Genomic DNA, 20,353 nt, shown 5'->3' with positions numbered 1-20,353 from the left:
TGAGTAATCAAGAAGATTAGGTGGTGAGGGTGGCGGGGGGAAAGGTAGAGAAAGAGGGCAAATCCAGAAAGGCTGCCTGCCAGGGCTCTGGAGGCAAGGCCCTGCCAGGGCGCTTATGCGTGAAGCTTGGCAGGGCGGGGTGGGGGGGGGGGGGGAGGGTGGGGGGGGTGGGCAGCCAGCGGGCGCTCGGAAAGGCTGCGCTTCAGCTCCCAGCGGAGGCAGTCAAGGGCTTCAGGATGGAGATTTATTAGCGGAGCTGTGCTCCAAACCGCAGCATCCTGGCCCTGCAGACGGTTCTAAGCGAGGCCTGGGGGCTGCGGAGGCTGCCGTTTGCCCTTGGCGAGAACTGTACCGGTTTCCAGGGGACTCTGTCCGAATGGGGGTGTCAGAGAGTCCACGCCTGACCGCGGCTGCCCAGGCTGGCTGGTTTGGTGAGGGGCCCAGAGCAGAGCACCCCAAATCTTCACATCCTGGGTCCTTGGCCCCTGGGCCTTACCTCCCTGCTGGTGGAGGGCTTTTCTGGGCCCCTCTGTGTGCACACGGGCCCGGCTGGGCCTCAGGACAGGGTTTTGCACCCTGTGTGGGACCTGCTTGGGCCGGGTCCTCCGTGGAGAGAGGGGCCCTGCTAACCTGGTGCCACAGGGCAGGAGGAGGGATGAGGAAAGGCTCAGACCCTGGGGCCAGGTGAGGCATGAGTCCTCAGTGGAAGGGTCTCTCGTTCTCATAGCACTTGAAAGCCAGCCATGACAGGAACCGTGTGCCTGCACACACAGGTGTTGTATGGGGTTTTCTGGCAGAGAAGAGAGAGGAAACAGGTGTCATTCTCTGGATAAGCTGCGAAAACAACGGCAGCCCCTCCCTCAGAGGTCTCTCAGCCCGGTCTTCAGGGAGTATGGAGAAGGCATGCCCTTCCTCCAGAAGCTCCTCACAGGGTCAAAGGAAAGGAACGAGGAGGCCAAGCCTTGCAGGCTGCGAGGCCCAGGAATTCTGAGAAGTGGGAATTCAGAAGCAAGCTGTGCCTCTGCCTCCCAGGCCTTTGGCTTCTTAGGGCCCTTCCCATTTTGTTGATGGGAACAAGAGTCACAGTTTCTGTGGAGCCTGTGGGTGGATGCAAGGCGGCTCTGAGGACCCACACAGGTAGCATTTCCTATTCTGACCATCACCTCCTCCTCTCACACCCAGTCCCCTGGCGGGGAAAATGTTTCCCCAGGAATTTGTTTAGCTCAGCCTGGGATTAGAGCCTGAAGCCTGTAAGAGCTGGAACCGAGTCATCTTTCCATTTCTTCTTCAGGCTTCCCTTTCCCCCACCGCGCACCCCCCCCCCCCCATCGCTACCACCAACGTTGCAGAGACAAGGGCACCTCAGCATCCAGATGGGTCCTGTTTCCCTCAAGGATGGGCTTGTTCCAACTTCATTTCACTCCCTCCCCTGAGGGTTGTATAAACATTTCCAGAAGGATGCAGATAAGGAAAAAAAAAAAAAAAAAAAAAGACCTTATATAAACACTAGATGGCTAGGGACCGGGAGATATTATTAGTTTCTTAGGACTTTGAAAATACCCAAAATCTCAACTAAAGGCAAGTACAAATTTGCTTTCATTGTAACCTCTGTTATTGTTGCTAAGGTCAGTAATATGATAGAAGCAGGCATCTCAGGAGACACATGATACCGTCAAGATCACAGGGGGGCAGAGAGGGAAGTTGCAGAAATTTGACTGTGGTGACCTTACCGGCCAGTGAAGAATGGCCAGGGGTGGTGGTGGGGGTCAGGGTGAGGAGCTGTCTTTTCTCTAAATTAAGGAAGGCCAAAGGGTGATACAGATCAGAGAGCATCTCCCCACTGTGCCTTAAAGGATCTTACCCGGCTCCCCAGCCTCTTCTCCATGCCTTTCCCCCCTCAAGATCCTGCTTTTAACCAACCATTGCTTTGTGTTCCTAGGGGGCGCAGCAAACTCTTTCCCACAGCGGGGATCTCTCAGTGCTGTTCCTTCAATTTGGAAAGCTTCTCCCAGGCACTTGGCTGAGCTGACTCCTCCCCGTCAATTCAGGTTTTAGCTTAAATATTACCTCCTCAGAGGCCTTTTCTGACCACCCAGTTAGTGGGAGTGACCTTAGTGATTTTTAAAAGGGAGTTCTAAAGAGATATATTGTATTAGATTTCAGATTCATTAGATTTCATTATGATAAGTGTTGTTGACTCTAAAATGAGACGGTTTTATGTAATTACTGCAAATCCTATAACATCAGTAATAAAGAGCCGTGTTTTGCAAATACAAACTCAAGTAACACAAATATTACACCTTCAATGTCTAGTAATTTTCCATCAGAGCCACCGGTTTATTGCTTTTACATAACCAGTCCTTATTCTATGTGTTTGGCTATTTGCTTTCTGTCCCCTTCACTGGAGTGTAAGCTCCAAGAGCTTATAGAATCAGGAAGTACTCAAAAACATTTCCTGAGTAAATGATTGAACCAAATTTCCTTTCCAGGGTGAATACAGCCTCAGGATGGGGGGTGGCAAATTTGTCTTGTGGAGTCTCCCATTTATGTGTATGTGGGAAATTCATGGTACAGCTTCTCCCTCCTCCTTCCCTGGGACCTGGTACTGCCTAGAGGTGAACTCAACCTCCTAATTTAGCTTTCCCTGGCCAAAGTCTAGTTTGCTTTGAATCCAATAACCCATCGTTGAAAAGATCCCTGACCATTTTGGGAGGCCAGGCTACTTTGCCTTTCTCTGAGATCAGAGGTTCTTAACCTTGAAAGTGTCCCAGAACCCCCTGGAAGGGCTGTTAAAACACAGGATCCCTAGGCCCTCGTCCCAGAGTGTTTTAATCAGTAGATCTGGAGTGGAGCCCAAGAATGTACAACTCTGACAAGTTCTCAAGCGATGCTAATCCGCTGGCCCACACTTTGAGGAGCAGTGTCACAGACCTTAAAATCAGCAGAGATGTTGACAAGCTAATGTTTGACCAGGAAGAAGCAGTGAGGAGTCAAAAGTTGCAGGGGATTGGCAATATCTTGGGGGAGGGGGGGGGGGTTGACAGGGATCATAGTCTTGGAACTTTACTGGGCAAGCCTTTGAGTTAAAGTAGCCGACCTGTCCAGGTAGCCCATTCCCCATCCCCATCTTTCACTTTATAAAAAGCCAGCCAATCGACCTCCTAACTCCATAAGAAGTGTTTAGAAACATTGTCCTAGGAGAATGACCAACCATTCTGGTTTGGCTGGGATTGAGAGGTTTCCAGGGACATAAGATTTTCAGTACTAACACCAGGGGAAGCCTTGGGCAAACTGGGATGCTTTGGTCATGCTCAATCCAAGTCTCTTTGTCTCCGATAAAAAATATGCAGAAAAATATCTCTGGTATAATGTTTATTTAAATAGCAATCTTAAAAAGGCTTTATACAAATCATATAAACACAGTTTGACCTTGTCGTTTATTTTTTACATTGAAGAATCACAGTAAAAGCTCTCAAGTTCCCATGATCTGGCTCAGCCAGCGAATGGTCGAATACCTTTAGCTGCAAACTCTGGAAAAGTTAATCTTCTGTGTGACAGCTTAACCTTTCCCCTTGTGTTCTTGTATTCATGCTCATTCCTCGGACCCTCAACCCTGTCAACTCCCCATCCCCGCCCAAGAGAGAAAGCAACCCTGTGGCCCTGTTGACTGCCTAGTCCGGGAGAGCGTGGAGGTAATGTGTCATTCAGTACAAGGCAAAAAAGGAGATCAATACTGTGAGTTGGGTTTCCCAAAGGGAACAATTCAAGGAGACGGGTCAGCTAGCCTACCTGCAGATAGAGAAAACAAATGCACCAGGGTGCCCCCTGGCCGAGTTAGAATCAGGCCCCACTGTCTTTCTGTCTTAGGACAGCCCAGCCTCCGGTGTTGGTGAGGTATCTACATGCAGCCCCGGATGGCCAGCTTTCCTTTAGCAGGGCCCACCCAGGGCCTCAAACCAGCCAATGGTGAGTATGGTTCGAGGACTGGGAGAGGGATGCAGGTTGGGTTGTGGGTAACTTAGAGGCAAACTGCAGGCCGAAGACAGGGCTGGTCTTTGGGGAACCGTACAATGGCCCGCTGAGCATGAGCGGGCCAGGACCCCCAGGGTAGGCTTTTGAACTTCTCTTCTTCTGCAGGCAACTTTTGGAAATCCCTAGGACTCGCTAGCTTCCTGAACACTGAGCTACGTGGGAAGGCGAAGAGGAGGGTGGGCTAATGAAAAGCTTGCTTCTGCTGCATGCCCAGCTCGGGAGGGGGGGGTCCTAAAGCTAAGCCCTTGGGCTTGACAGCTTTACTTTTCACCTCTAACTACCACTGTGCCAACGAGTGCGAGATCAGTGGTGACACTCGGGCCCTAGGTCAAAGTCACAACAACATCACTGAGTCCCACGTGACCATTCACATACACAGTAGATACAGAGAACTCAAAGGCTCGCAAAGACACACATATATGAATAAATAGCTGTCGGTTTGGACTCTCCCTCTCTGCATACAAAACACTGTGACATTACCATTTGAACTAGTATTTCCGTAAGTTAACATGTAAGGGAATCAGCCAGTCCCATTCACCCTTTCCCTTTCACCTGGGTAGGAGACAAATGAACTTGTGGGTGACCATAGCAGCAAAAATGGTCTGACAGTTTACCACTGATAAGCAATGGGCTGGGCATACTGGTGGGGTTTCAAAGGTATTTCCAGCACACAGGCAATCTTTAGGCATTACTACAAAATCAAGATTTGGATCTTGACGCGGACAATCTTATCCTTCACACGGTTTTTCTGATGCCTCCCCTTCTAGAGTAGCTGAGAGTCATCGAGGACTATGACTGCGCCTTGGGAAGCAGGGCTCAATCCATTAGTAGGATTAGCGGTGAGTTGGGGGAGCTGGCAGTGGGGCCACAGGGGTTAGGGAAGAAGGGATGCCTTACTTAGAGGATACTCACTGATTTCTACATAGAGGGAAAATACAGTTTTCTTCATTGTTTCAAGGCACTTAATAAAAAATACATAAAGTGTGTGTGTGTGTGTGTGTGTGTGTGTGTGACCTAAGAGAGACCTAAGAACATAGGTCTCTCCGGGGTTGAAGCAGTGTTGTTAGTGTTTTGGTCCACAGTCCTTGCATACTTCTGGCTCAAATCAGCTCGTGTACATCCTACCTGCCTCTCCTGAAATGCTGTAAACCCCGAGGAATAGTCAATGTTTACTAACCTATAGGAGAGACTGATTCATCAAAACGTCTCTGTACAGTCTGCTTAGCCTTGGCTATGACATGATCACAGAGGTTGGATTTCCTTTTCCCTCTCCACTGTTCTCCTTTCCGTCCAGTGGTCTCCAGTTACATTTCACTGGGGGAAAAACATACTAACAGCCTGAATTTGCCACCCCATCTCTGAGAGTATCAAACAATGCTATGCCTTGGGGACAAGATGCCCGACAAATGGGCGCACGTGTGTGTGTGTGTGTGTGTGCGCGTGTGTGTGTATGTTTTAGAAGAGCAAGGAGGAGGGTAAAGAAAAAGTAAAACCACCACCAGAGGCCCCACGAAGTAGCCTCACAGCCACAAATTCTAGGTCTAGATGTAATGAATGGCTCCTAGTCGCAAAGCACGTTAAGGCTTGTCCGCTTCTAACATGGAGGTGCTTCTGTGGATTTCTGACGTGTGAAGTTTCCTTTCTGGTTTGTTTTAAATCGCATATAAGAAAGAGCTATTCATGCTGACCCTAAAATGGCAATTTTCCCCTGGATAAAAAAAGTTAAAGGCAACAACATCCTACTTAAATGCTAGGACTGGAAACGGCAGCTTGTAGGGTTGGCTGGCATGAACCTACACAGCAGATCCCGTAAAGTCGTAAAACGATCAGAGGACAGGATAAGTTGGACGGCTTTTTTTTTTTTTTAGCTTTTTTTTTTCCTAAAGATGAAAAGTCTGAAAAGACCTTTTGCTTTTCAAGTGTTGATTAGAAAGACGAAGCAGAGTACCATGACCGCCACTCTGCTTCTATCCTGGAAAAGTCATTCTCCTCTTCTGCCTCTTTGAGTTGCTCACAGACCAAAGAAATAAAATATAATAACAACAAACTCACAAACGAAATAGAACTGTGACCCCCAAAGAGATGAGCTCCCGTCTTAGTCCCAGCAACGACTCAGCCACCGCGCTTCTAGGTGGGTTGTAACCCCCTTCGCAGCATCGCCCTGCCTCCCTCTACTCGTCTGTTCTGTCCACACCTGCGGTATTCTGGATCGGTTTGATCGAGATTATGGCATTCAGTTTCCAAAGGGAAAAAAAAAACGTAATCTTCACTAGCCCCTCTTGCTGGAATGAAGCGTCAGATGTGATTTGGGTGCAATCCGTCATGCCTCGGAGCAGCACTTCTGGTGGTTCATCTTGACCTTGTGCTTGAGGCCGTCGTAGAGCTCAAAGTTGTAGTTCTCCAGCGTGGTGCAGCTGCGGGAGCTCAGCCCTGAGTAGGAGCAGGTGCAGTAGAGCAGGAGCCCCGCACACGTGGCCCCCAGGAGGACGCCCAGGGAGCTCATGGCGATAATGGTGATGAGGATGGGATCCAATGTGTAGAGCCAGCTCTTTTCTTTGTCGGCCGAAGGGGCACCAGACCCTGAGGTCGGGGAAGAAGAGTTGCTCCAGTCCACCTCATACTCATCTGTGACACAAAGCATATGAGAATTGTGGGCACTGCCTCTTTCGAGGTGAAGTGACTGACACCCACCCCCCCGCCCCAGCCCAGTGTAGAGGTTCTTCAGGGCACAAAGACAAGCAGGGGGACCCTGGAAGTGCACTGGCTGGCGTCAAAGCCCAGCCTCACCAGGTCTTTGCTGTGTGACTTTGGGCAAGTTGCTTAACCTCTCTGCCTGTGTCTTCCCATCTATAAAACAGGGATACTGTTAAGGCTGCCTTTACTGGGTTGCTAGGAGGATTAAATGAATTAATAATTGTAAAGTGCTTGGTGTCCAGCACATAGCTAGCACTAATTATTTGATATTTAAATAATTTGACTCCGACTAGGTAAGCTCAGATTTTGATAAAAGCTTCAGGGTGCCTTTGGGACACTGGGGTGATCCCGTGATCTGGGCACGCTTCTTTCTTTGCCTCCTCACCCCCCACGTCCACTTGCTTCAAGTTCAACCAAAGGATAGACAGGCTGAGACTATTTTCACATGACAAGTTTCCCAATTTAGTATTGCTGGCCATCTGAGCAGCAGACTTTTTTCAAGCCACCACACTCACTTGACATACACCTTACCTTACTGTTATGAGTTGAATTATGTCCCCCATATGTTCATATGTTGAAGTTCTAACCCCTAGTACCTCCGAATGTGACTTTATTTGTAGATAAGGGCCTTGAATTTTTTTAAAGTAGGCTTTACATCCTGCGTGGAGCCCAACGCAGGGCTTAAACTCATGGCCCTGAGACCAAGACCTGAGCTGAGATCAAGAGTTGGACGCTTAACCGACTGAGCCACTGAGGCACCCCTGGAGATAAGGTGTTTATAGAAATAATCAACTTTAAATGAGGTCTTTAGGGTGGGCCCTAATCTAATACGGATAGTGTCCTTATAAAAGGGGGAAATTTGGAGGCAGACACAGGTGGGACATTGCCTTGAAAACATGGAGATGACCATCTACAAGCCAGTGAGAAAGGCCTGGAACAGATCCTTCCTTCCCTCATGGTCCTCAGAAGGAACCGGCCCTGCTGACCCCTTGATCTTGGACTACTAGCCTCCAGAAAGGTGAGAAAATAAATTTCTGTTTTTTAAGACCCCCAGTTTGTGGTACTTTGTTACAGCAGCCCTAGAAGACTAATATACTTATTATTTCCATAGTGTGGCCAAGGCATGACCACATCCACAGCTCATTTTGTAAGATTTCCTAATAATTCCACGAAGAAGACAGGGTACTATTATAATTTTTTAACAGGTGAAGAAACTCAGGGGCACCTAGGTGGCTCAGTTGGTTAAGTGTCCGACTCTTGATCTCAGCTCAGGACATGATCTCACAATTCATGAAATCGAGCCCCGTGACCAGCTCCATGCTGACAGGCAGTGCCTGCTTGGGATTCTCTCTCTCTCTCTCTCTCTCTGCCTCTCCTCCCCACCTCCCATTCTCAAAAAAAAAAAAAAAAAAAAAAAAAAGAAAAAAGAAAAAGAAAAAAGAAAGATGAAGAAACTCAGGTTTTTAAGAAATTAGGTGACCAGATAACTCACTTGAGGTTCCAGACTTAGCAAGCAGTTAAACCAGGAATAGGAATCCGGCTTTCTGTATCCTTATCCCCTGCTCTCTGTACCCATCATAGTGCCTCTTGCTGCTACACCTACTGTGGCCTCTCCTTTTAAGCCAGTTCCACAGCTTTGCCCATAAAAGGAGCGTTAGACAGGGTTTCGCAGGGAGAGTCTGCATTGAGTTAACAAGGTGCTGTTTGGGTTAGTCACTCTGTTTCTATAACTACACTTGAAGTGTTTGATTAAGGTCGGGTTAAAAGCAGCTGTTCTATAAACAGCTCTTCTTAAATGCATCAATCTTGGTCTAAAGTTGTTCTTTGAGAGGGACTGTGGTGATCTCTCTTGCAGATCAACTCTGGCACTCAGAGAAGCCCAGACAGACATGTGCTGCTCTGAGTCGAGGGGAGAAATTATATCTACATGTTTGCTCGGCGGCCCTCCAGTCAGGGCTCTTGCTTTATCCTCTTGAAGTATGTGTATTTGAAGTGGGAGAATAGAACTTGGACTAAATACAAGATGGGCATTGTAGAAAAGAAACCTAAATCTGGCAATGGGCCCCAACTTGGAGTCTTGGATAGTGTGAGAAAGGCTCCCCCCCCAAGCCAGGGAACAGGAAACCACAGAAAGCCTAGGAGAATATTCACATTTATACTCATTTACTCAGGTCCTTTTTGGGAAGAGGTCAATGGGTTCAAGCAGCAACACATTTAGAAGAGCCTTGCTTTTACTTCTAAAGGGTTTATCCAGATTTGAAGTCCATCAATGTCGAAAGTTGCCTGAAGTAGGGGACCTGTTTCAGATTAGGCAGAAGGAACTCAATAAACTTTCCAAATTTCTAAATTTGACCTTGACAAAGCAATTGATGGTTTCTTCACTGCTCTCTGGATTCTTTTCCCTTCTATTTCTGATTGGTAGTTCTAAATTTTGGCCTTCTCATACCCCAGGCATTATTTTTGTTGACATCTTTATAACCAAACCTGAATTTCATGATGATCTGCTAAATCATAGCAATACTCACCATCAATTTCATCTTCATAGCCCTCTCTTCCGTGTATTTCTGGAATGTCTACTATAATGAAAAAGAAAACAAACAAATCAAGTTATAACAAGTTCTATTGCCATGGCTAACAGGCAGAGATGCAGCCTTTCTGAGAGTGACTCCCCAGTACAGTGGGCAGCTAAAGAATCACATCTGCTTCTAGATCATTTAGTATGTACATTACTGGATTCTTTCCCCTTCAAATGATTTGTCTTTATTGCCAACAGCAACCAGAAGAACAGAAACAAAAAAGGTCTTTAGCTCCAAATAACTCCTCACTTGTGTTGTGGTAATGACTGTAGTTCATTGCCATTATAGGTCTGCATTTATCCAAGGCAACTTGGATGGCATGCCCATCATCAGTTGCTACAACTGTGATGTTTATTTAGTGTAATGGACCCTCCTCATATGCATGCATGTAAGTAGACATATCCTATAAGGGTCTTTCTCCTCTGGCTTTCAAATAAACGTATGGTAATTCAACAAAGTCACATTTCATCATTATATGTTTTCATGTAGAAGTAGGACTGGAAAGAATGTCATAAGGCCTGTCCAGCTCCGCGTATCTGTGCTAATATCTCTTGTCTTTCCTTCTCAGTTTACTTTTCCACTGGTTTTCTTTATGGCTTAGAATAGGTCAAACGTGGGCATCTAATCTGACTAGCCCAGGCTTAAAAAGAGCTAAATTAATTTATTGTGGATTTTCTCCAGTATTATCACTGTCTATCTTTTTCTTTTTTTATGATAATTTGGGGGGGGGGGATGTGGGAAAGACAGTCTCTCTATTCACTATGCTGTCCATCTTACAGAAATCAGAGCCAATGAAAATTACTGGTCTAAAATGGCAAAACATCAACAAAGAGAATCAAATATGTGGTGATTTATCATTTCTTTGTTTCTCTCAGGTTAATTATGCCTGCCCTGGCTGTCAGCTCAAGATGGCGTTAGCAAGTGTATGGACACGTTAGGAGTTATATTGAACCCCAAGTCAGGTGCACAACCTTGAGGTCAGCACTATAAACCGATACCCCAAAATTCAGGCTTAAGTCAAAATCAAATCCCAAACAGCTAATACTGTCAAACAAGAGGAAGAGAAGAACTTCACACTGGCCTGAACTTTCCCTCATCAGCACATCTCAGGGAAGATCTACTTGACCATGACATGAACTGAGGATTGATCTATCGCCACCACACTTGAAATTCAGTCTTTTCCTGGAAGCAGTGATTTTAGTCATGTTACATAGAAGTCTTCCTCATCCTGGCCAGAGTGCTAAAGCACATTTTGATCCCCCTGGTCGTTAGTAAGGGATGCAACAAAACAACTTGCCAGGACCCCACTTGAAAGGATCAATGACATGTGGCACTAATTTGCCATAAATCCAGCCTGTTTCTGGCATGTTTATAGCACAGCAACTGGCACCTGCAGGTCACAACAGCTTCCCCACCTCAGTGCCCATCCCCTGCATTATTCTCCAGGACCCTACAATGCAGGCTGTTTCCTTGGAATGAAGATATGAATATGAATCAACAAGAGGCAGGAGGTATCTGTCATAGGGATCAAACTGAGCTTGTGAAAGTCAATCTGGAGATTTTTTTTTAACCTTGTGAAAAAACAAACAAACAAACAAACATGGAAGAAAAGCATCACATTTCCATCCACTAATCGTTTTGATGGGATGCTCATACGTCTTAACACCTTCACGGTTAAGAGATGCAGAACATTGGATAAGAATATGCGAATCAGCCTAGTACAAAAACTGTGGGGCTCTTGCCAGTGACTTTTGGGCCAAATCCTGTTCTTGCTTTTAGGGATTTGGTCTCTGCCAAGGATGTGACAGATTCTTGGAGGCTAGAATGCCATTTTGCTCCATCTCACACCCTCAGGGAAGAACTCTTAGGACACTATTGACCGTGGCTGGAAAGGAGTAGATGTGGCATTGATCTTAAAGGAAAAGGGGTAAAAGGATGGTAATGAGTATGAGTACATTTTGCCCCAGGAGATCACAGCCTCTTGCCTCTGGAGGTGGAGGACTGGATGAGATGACCTCCCAAGAATCGGTCCATTTCTAAGGTTCTATGTAACTGATTGCTTAGATGGGCCGAGATTTCTGCACCTGGTGAATCAAAGGCTACCTAAGGTGAAGAAGAACACTTTAGAGGCTTGACTTGGCTTTTTGTATAATCACTGCTCCCAGGAGTTTGGGTGAGTGGGAAGGGTCAACAAAAGGATAAGTTAATCAACATTTTCAAAAGCGCATCTGTTCATCAAGCCTTAAAGAAAGAATGGCACACTAGGGAAAACCCAAATAAAGGGAACATTTGTACAAAAAAGCAATTTGCTTTGAGAGCAATTTTCTCTAGTCCCCTTGTTATTATTCTTGATATCTGTGATTAAGAGCTTTCTTTCTTAAAAGCCCCATTGCTCTTCATGGGCCGCCTTCCTTTTCTGTTAAGCCCAATAGGTAAACCTCACCTTGTTTCCTCAGGATGCTGGTAGGAAGGAGTATGACTCTCCCACCAGGTGCCTGTAGTTCTAGCAAGACAAGGCAAGGGTGGAGAGGGGGAGAAATGATGAGCTCGAGGCACAGAGTAGAGGTAGCACCTCCCTGATAGCAAAAGATAGCACAAGCATGTAGGGACCAGGGACCCTGAACTGAATTGAATTTCTCTTTTTTTGTCATGAGGACAAACTTGGAGAAGACCTTCCAGGACCCTGGTTTAGTGAGTGGGTGTGTCTATGCCTAATGGACGGACAAGGGCGAGTGGAATGGGCCACACCTCTAGGATCACACAGATCTGGAAAGGATCTTACCACCCACATGACTTCCACTTTCACCCTTTGTGCTCACATGACCCTATTTCCTCTGGGGCCCTGTATGGACTCAGTCTCAGCCAGTTTGACTCCAAAGCCTGAGTTCTGACTCTTCAGTACTGCGTGAGGGCCAGAGGTGACCTCTCACCTCCACCCAGGTCTGCCTCCAAGTTCTCTGGGTATAGGCAGGACACTGCATCTATCAGCGTCTAATTACTACCTTATTCTAACAGTAAAAACGGGCCTGCCTTGTCTCGGATCCTAGTTGACTGGATATACGCTCTCTGTCTCTTTGCCTGCATCGCTCTCCAGACACTTTGATGGGAACTCAGGAGGACTTCTCATGAATGGGAAAATACGGTCTGAAATTTGAAGCTCATGTTTTCCGTGATAGGCGTGACTCAGAGGGGGAAGGCTGATTTGCCTTCTTCTTCCAAGGGTAGTCTTCACTACCCAACCAGTCAACCGATCCTTACTTATGAAAGAGGTTTACAAAGTGCCCAGGAGCCACACTGGGTTTTTGGAAAAATGAAGATGGATGGGACCAGGTGTCTACAGTCAAGGCCCCTCAGCATGGTCGGGAAGCAAAGACTTGTCCATGACAAAACAGTATAAAAGAACGTGGGGGCTTGTAGACAGGACTCTAAATGCTGCTGGCATCCAGGGTAAGGATTGGGCACATGAAGCCAGGCCACTGCCAGGAAGGAAAGCATTCGAGTGGGGAGGAGGGTGCTGCACTGTGGCGGTTGGTGAGTTCGAGCTCCTTTATCCGTTTGATGGACAGGAATGGCTTCGAACGTGGCACCTGAGCCTTTTTATTCATATACTGATCCCTTGGTTTTTGGCTTAAATTCGCTTTTGTCTGCTCCATCAAGGAATTCAAAGAGATGGCCAGGCCTGGCCACATATCTTCCACCTGGATTTCCCTACATGAGAGTCAGGTTTCTGCGCCTCTCCTCCACCAGCTGCTGTGAACCAGCACAGTGAAAGGAAGAAGTAAACTCATGAAGGACCGGAACGGAGTTTACTAGAGTTTAAGTAATCAAGTGAGCAGACTCACCACTACTTAAAAAACAAACAACCTAATTCAACAAAACCTGGTCATTTTCATATTGTCATCAAAGCCTCAGGCTGCAAAGTCCCGTTTCCCCAGGAGTCCTTTCCCTTAGCACCGTCAAGAGGTGGGTGAGGTACACAGTGGAGAGTGATTCAAGGTCTTAGTCCATCTCCTATAGTCCTGATTTTTCAGGGCAAGAGGCCCAGAGGGGCTAGTTATTAAAACACTCACTGACTGTTCCAGAACTCCTTCCACCCTAGAAGAGTCATGTATTTTCAAGTGTCTTTGTCAGTAAATCGCAACACTATGGCACAAAAGGTTAACGGCCATACCCAGTCATAAACCGAACCTACTCTAAGGAGCTATGTTTTCCCCTGTGGGGTCTGGAACACTGCCTGGTGGTGTCAGACCACACATGTTATGCAGGAGAAGCACCCCCAGACACTCAACGTGCAGCTGGGGGATTCCCCACCGAGCATGATTTACGTGTCAAAGAGGAATGCTCTCTCCCAGTCTTGGCTTCCCATTCTCTCCTTCCCCACCTTACACGCACCTGCCTGTGCGCATGCACCCCCCCCCCACACTTTATCTATCTTCCCCTCTCCTTCATTTTCTTCCATTTTTTTCCCTCTTAAATTAAGATCCTTTGGTGTTAAACTGCTTTTCTGCAATTACTCTTAGAAAAATTTTGACCTTCCCTTTCACCACTACTGCTATGCTGTGGTCTACCGCGAGTGTATCAGCGCGGGTGTTGTTCTGTTTACTTTCTGCATCATAAAAGGAGCTTCACAAGACTGCTGGGAAGTGAAAAGCCTGCCCCAAACCACTGGCTACTTTCAGATAAATCATTGAGGACAGTCCATTCCTGGGCCATTTGCATGGAGATCATCTCAGGACACCAAAATACACTGGTTTTCTTTGAAGAGTCCCTTCCACGTGAACTCCGAGCAGTGGAGTAAGAAGCCTGGTTGAAGCTGATGACAGATTTGTGAGCCAGAGGGTGTAGCAGAGACCCTCTAGGAACCGTGTAGTGTCAGCTCTGCTCACTGTCTGAAGGAAAGGAGCATGGGATTTGGAGGAGCACTGCACTGGGAACAGGTTGCCTACTTCTCATCTGAGCTCTGCTATCCACCGCGGGTATGAGAGCCTGGGCGTGTCATTGACCCTCTGAGTCTCAGTTTGCTCCTCTGAAAGTAACCACTCATGTTCTTCCCTGCTCTAGTCTTTTATGTCTTACGGGAAAAAAATGAGAAAGGTCTGAGGGCCCTTCTGATGAGGGCACTCTCAAGAGGCTGCTGGTTGAGGTAGACAAGGTGACTCCCATAGAAAAGAACCCCACTCTGCTCACCACCCCAGTCTTCACCCCAGGTCTGTCTTCTCCTAGGTTGTTGCTCCCTGAAGTCAGCCGCGTTAAGGTGTGTGTGGAAAGAGAAGACCATGAAACAGACAGGTAAAGGGAAGCTGTGAGATCCCATGTTTCCAATACTGGTTCGTTTGCCTTAGAAATCAGCCCTGCGAACTGGCAATTGAAAAAGTAGTGGGTAAATTGTGCCCCGAGTTTTAAACTTCCACCTTAACGGAAGCCAGGCTGATAAAACCAACCTTAACGTGGCCACTTAACCCACCAAAGTGCAACCAGCCTTCAAAGCAAGGATTGAAGAGTCTCTTACACCCAGAAAATCATTGAAATCATTCATTTTCACAGGCACAGGTGTCACCGCTTCTATTTTAAAGAGAATGAAATTGAAGAAGGAGGGTAGAAAAATGCAGTAAGTTATTGAACAAATCAGTGCTAAGGCGAGTAAGCCACATTTTCGACACCTAGTTTGGGGCTGTGATTTATGTGGGATAAGCTCTTGGCTACTTAGAACCCTTGCTGAATTTGATTCCAAGTTCTTGAAACTCCTGAGCCAGCTAAATCACCGGACTGTTCAGATGGGAGTAGTCTTTAGAAAATTCTCTCAGCCATTTCGTTTTGATCCCAGCAGGAGATGTAACCCTGAGACTGAAATAAATGAGAAATAATGAAGGACTAGGAGATATTTCTTGGCCTTTTGCAGTGTTTAATTTAGTTTAACATTTAGTTTTGGCTGAAGGCTCCCCCCTGCCCCACCCCACCATCTTAATTTCCCTAATTCAGTTTGTTCATCCCCAGTTGCTACAGGAGCCAAAAGTTCAGATGTTGATGAAAGCTATGCCAAGCTCCTCCATTAGAGAGTCAGGGTACTTGAGAGCCATTTATCCCTTGCTGGGTTTGGCTTGAGTTGAGAAACACCACCAGAAGATCCTTTATCATGGGTTTTTATCTCTTGGGCTTATAGCCAAATATATGCAAAGTCATGGAAAAAAATATTTTTTGGAGTTTTCAAATGGTTTCGAGCTGGAAAGCACAGGTTTGAGATATCTGGAGTCTGAACTTGAATTTAGCCATTATTTTCTATTATTTTTAGTTGAATAACTAGACAGAAACACTAAAAAGGGTTGGAAATACCAACTGCAAATGAGAAAGCTGTGAAATGACCTAATAATATTTTCAAGTGTGGAGGCGGATGAGCAGCTGAGGCCAGAATGGCTCCACTGAGCCCCAACGATGATGTGAAAATAAGAAAAACGCAGCCAGAGAAATATTTAGCTATAAAGATGGGATTCAGAACTGTGCAGGTTGGAAACACCCAGCAATGATGATGGAGGAACATTCTGGAATCTCTACTCCACCCTAGGTCTTTGAAAAATCAGAGATTTTCTTCATAAGTATCAGTAGATATGTCAACAACAAGAAATAGATACGTGAACAAAAAGAAATTCTTCTTTTGTTGGCTACCTTCTCAGAGTATGAAGGTGAGAAAACCCTAAAATTTCAGGGAAATTCTCACATGTTCACATTTCAGAGAGCTCGCCCAGCGGGCTTTGACATTTCTTCTCTCCTCCAATCCTGATACTCAGGAAGTGTGCATGATGGGAACACCACTCAGGTGGAGTAGTTTCCTACCTCTTGGGTGAGTGAAAGAATGGCGTCAAAGAAATAAAACCACATTCGCTTCCACTGTGAAAAAGAGATGTCTTGTCAAAGCCTCCCCTCATATTCTGTAAGGCCCTGAAAAAATGCCCTATGTATCTCACCAAGTAAGCTTGCTCTACTTAAAAGGTGGGCTCTACTTCAGAACACAAGAATGAACAACACTGTGGTAAGAGGTTCAGGGTTCCAAAAAGGAACCTGTCTCTACCCACTCAAGAGGTGATTTTCCCCAGAAGCTTGCTGTTATCCCAGGACTGTAATTATAACATAAGAGAATAATTTGGTCTCTAGTAAGAACACAACTACTTGGAGGAAAGTAACCAACTGAGCTTTCGTTTGAGGGAATCCGCCCCCCAACTTCTCTGGGAAAGAGTTTGATGAAGGGGTGGAGGTGGGGAGCAAGTATGAGAATGACAGAGGAGAGGAGAAGGGGCCACTAGGAGAGGGGGTTGGTGCAGAAAGGGGAGACTGGAAGTTGAAGACGAACGATATCTGGCACAAAGGTAGAGGGGTGGAGACAGGTCCTCCTTGGGGAAAGAGGAGGGGATGGAGTCCCCCCCGTGGCGAATTGCAGAGCGAGACAGAGGACGGCATCGTGGGTCCGGACTTCCTATGAACGCCATTATTGAGCTTACACCCTTGGTCTGCAGTTGGCCGAGGCTAATGAGGTGCTCTGGGTGGCTGCTTTTACCATCCATGTCAGCCCCCGCCTCGGTCCTAAGGCCCATCTTCCCGCCTCAGTGCCAACTGTTGGGAACTGCCCAGGAGAAGCGACGGGGAAGTCCACGCGGGCCTCCTTCTCCCAGCCCCTCGGTGGCGGTAAGGAAACACAAAGGGATGAAATGGTTCTTTAACGGCCTGTGCTAAAAGGCAGCCTCAGTAACTAGCAGGCTGGCTGAGAACAGGACTTCGGTCAAGGCCTCCTCCAGCTCAAAGCTTTGTCTGCACTGCCGTCATTACTGGAGCCGGCCGCTCTCTGGCAAGTCAGAGAACTCTAGTCGAGGCCCCGTGTTAATGAGTCCTGCTGCCCGATGATGAACGCTCTACTGCCGAAAGCCAAGACTTGGTATACCACCACTCCGGTTCTGGATCAGCGCCCTCGCTTAGGGGTATGTTAGTTCATGATCTCTAAAGAGTTCAATTTTGCACAATTACACACAGAAGACAAAACAAGTCTTGTGCGTGTGCGTGAGCGCGCGCGTGTGGGTGTGTTTGCAGTGACATATTCGAGCTCATCCATATGTCATGCTCATGCTGCTTTCTTTCCTGAACTTCCCCCCAGTTATCCACCTGAACCCCATGCCCAAGAGGCAGAAGTCCTGGGTTTTTGGCAGGGCGGAGAAAAAAGCCCACAAAGCCCACAAATGGCGGTAGACACTGTCTGTTACGCTCGGAGTCCAACTCCCATTACCAAGATCCCTTTGTCTTAGTGCACAGTAGAAGTCAGAGGAGCACTCTTGGAGGAAAAGGTGTTTTGACCCAACAGGCCCCTTGGCTTCTCTTCTGCTCGCCACTTGGGGCCGGCAGCTTTGCCTATGCACACACACCTCCCACTAGAAAACAACCTCGCCTCCTGGTCACTTTCCTTGGGTCCCAGCAGCCCTGGACCTCCTCGGAAGAAAGCCCGACGCCACCTTTTGGCCCGGAAAGCCTGCTGTCCTGGGGACCGAGGCAGGCGCTTTGGCCCTAAGTCCCCAAGGATTGGAGACTTTCCGTCGGCACGTGGGCCCTACTCGCGGCTGCCGGAATATTTTAGTCTGCAGCACAATACTGTGCACTGACCTTAAAGGATGTTTTTTACATGAATTTTTTAGTAGGAAACATAAATAAATAACAGCAAGGCACAGTGCAGTCATTCTTTGAGGAAACCAAGTGGAACTCATTAATCATGGAGAACAGGGCTCTGCCTACAGAACCCAGGGATGGAATTAACCCCTGTACCACAGCTGCCACAGCTCTGGTGAGCTGCCACTTACAGTCAGGCCACATTCGCCACAAATTGACAGTTAAAAAAAAAAAAAAGTCCCTGCAATTAAAATTCCCTTCAGCTAAAACTATATAAAGTCTTCTCTTACAAGCGCTCCACACACTCCAGGAGAGAGAGATAGCCCCAGAGATTACGTGGCCTGTGGCGATGTGGGAGGGGATAGAATCCAGGACGTCCACTAGTTTGTGACTCTCTCAAATAGGGACAGGTTCACTGCAAAAGGTTAACCTCAGCCACTTGAAGCATCTGGTAAAATGAAGCGAGGCACACCATTTGGCCGACTCGTTCTATCGCAGAGAAACATGTGCGCAAAGATGCAGCCTCAAAGATGTTCATTGCAGTATTGTTTATAACAGAAAAAAAAAAGCGGAATTAAACGCAACCTGAATGCCCACCAGTAGGGGAGCAGTTAATAAACTAGGGTACAATATGGAATGCCATGCAAGAGCTAAACACGATGGGGTAATCTGGCAGTGGGTACTGACGTATTGTCAAGATTTTGTGAAACGAAAAGGAGAAAGTTGTCCGACAACGGAGCAAATGTTGTGATACCATTTATGCAAACAAAACCGAATCCCAACCAAACAGACCACAAAACCAGACACAGACATACAGGTTTGTAAAGGTCTAAAACAAGGCCTGGAAATATATACCTCAAGCTGTTTCTCGTGATTACTCTCTTTGGGGAAGAGAGTGGGACTGGTTAGCAATGAAATGGACTTCTGCTCCTTCCGTATTACGTACACATTTCCAGGATGTCGTTGTGTATAACTTGTAAGTTAAAAAAAAAAAAAAAAGCGAGAGAAACATCCAGCCAGTTATTACCCTAAAATTTCCCCCAACAACCTCTTTCAGGATCACTGACCACTCTGGTCCTAAGCCTCCAGAACAAGACGTTTGCCCCCTTCTGCCCCCAGGGTGATGCTAGAATGTCAGTTGCTGATTTTTCAAACAGCCTTTCCTATTTCTTGGTGCAGTGCCTGTGGGCATTTAGTCTTTTTGGGCTCTTGGAGGTCGGTGACGGCAAAGCCTAAGGACAATTAGAGTAGAATGATTCTGGGTCTCCTGCCCACTGGGCTGTGGGGGGAAGGAGGAATGGTTTCTGCTGGCTGCCTGCAAGCACCTAGATTCTCCATTGAGCCACACTATGCTAAAAGGGGTTTTGTTCCTTGGCCATTCTTCACATCTTGCATCTCTAATGCGCTTAGGTCTGGGGCCAAACGGACTCCTCCACACGGTTACTGCAAGTGTATTCTGGCTGAGGCATGTGGCCTGACGCCTTTTGAGGGTGTAGGTTCCTGATTATATCTAACCTCTAGACATACTCCAGTGCACCTGATCTATGTCAGGCTTAATTAAGTCGCACACTATTCTTAGATTTTAATTTATTTACATAAGGCGATTCTTTGCTGACTCTGAGACCATCAGCTGGTGTTCCTCTCTCCCCTCTTTTTCTCCGGTTGGATTGGTTTTGTGTTTTCTTTGGGCCATCACTGAAAGGGACGAAAGGCAAAGGACAGCTGGCAGAGCCCCAGTGATGTGCACAATTAAAGAGCGAAAGCAAGCCGCACCTACACCTTGGCTCAGATGTGTAGCTGACAACATGGACAAACCACAACTTAAAAATGAAGCTCTTTTCACCAAAGATTACAGAAAGGCCACAATGTTTGTGCAAAACAACTGCAAAGTCAGTGAAGAGGGACGCGGACGCCGTGCCGCAGCAGATCGGCTGGGCTTGGGTTATCTGGACTGGGAGGGTGCTGTCTTGCTTCAACAGCAAGAACACACATTTAAACCATCATAAAGGGCCAGGTGGGAGCCAAGGAAGACACAGGGGGCCTTGACATCTGGTATTTATGATCCATGGAAACACAATGTCTGTAACATTTATGCTTGGGCTCGTTCTGAAATACCACACTGATAACAGTGCTGCACTTGACACCTAAGATTAGAGTCCTAACAGTCGTTGCCCTTTTGGGGAAGAGAGAATGCTTCTAGAATTAGCCCTGGGACTAGAACCAAAGCAGGAAGAGCAACGATGAAATTCTCAACCATGGCTCTAAAAACAGGAACGCTAATGAAGCATAAGTGATGGCTGGTTTAATTTAGTCTGGCAAATTTGGCCCCAGGCCAGCTCAGGGAAGTGTTGACTGAGCCTGGGTATTTGCCTGAAATAAATACTTTTGAGAGGCTTTCATTTTATCCTTTA

At 46.9% G+C, this 20,353-nt stretch overlaps 1 protein-coding gene across 3 annotated transcripts in view; it reads right to left on the bottom strand.

Annotated features, from left to right (window-relative positions):
• Nucleotides 1-3,355: 3,355 nt before the first annotated feature.
• The window catches only part of NRP2 (neuropilin 2), a 115,974-nt gene continuing 98,976 nt past the window's right edge, over nt 3,356-20,353 (bottom strand). For 2 of the 3 annotated variants that reach the window (XM_027052759.2, XM_015074142.3), the window contains exons 16-17: nt 9,252-9,302; nt 3,356-6,657 (exon numbers count right to left, since the gene is read on the bottom strand). In XM_027052759.2, coding sequence (XP_026908560.1) covers nt 6,353-6,657; nt 9,252-9,302 — 356 coding nt within the window. In that variant the 3' untranslated portion in view covers nt 3,356-6,352. The remainder of the gene's footprint in view (nt 6,658-9,251; nt 9,303-20,353) is intronic. The other variant, XM_053215673.1, reaches the window with a different exon arrangement.

This window comes from Acinonyx jubatus, chromosome C1 (assembly GCF_027475565.1).
Source record: "Acinonyx jubatus isolate Ajub_Pintada_27869175 chromosome C1, VMU_Ajub_asm_v1.0, whole genome shotgun sequence".
NCBI classification, from domain to species: domain Eukaryota; kingdom Metazoa; phylum Chordata; class Mammalia; order Carnivora; family Felidae; genus Acinonyx; species Acinonyx jubatus.
This window is presented reverse-complemented; position numbering and strand designations above follow the sequence as displayed.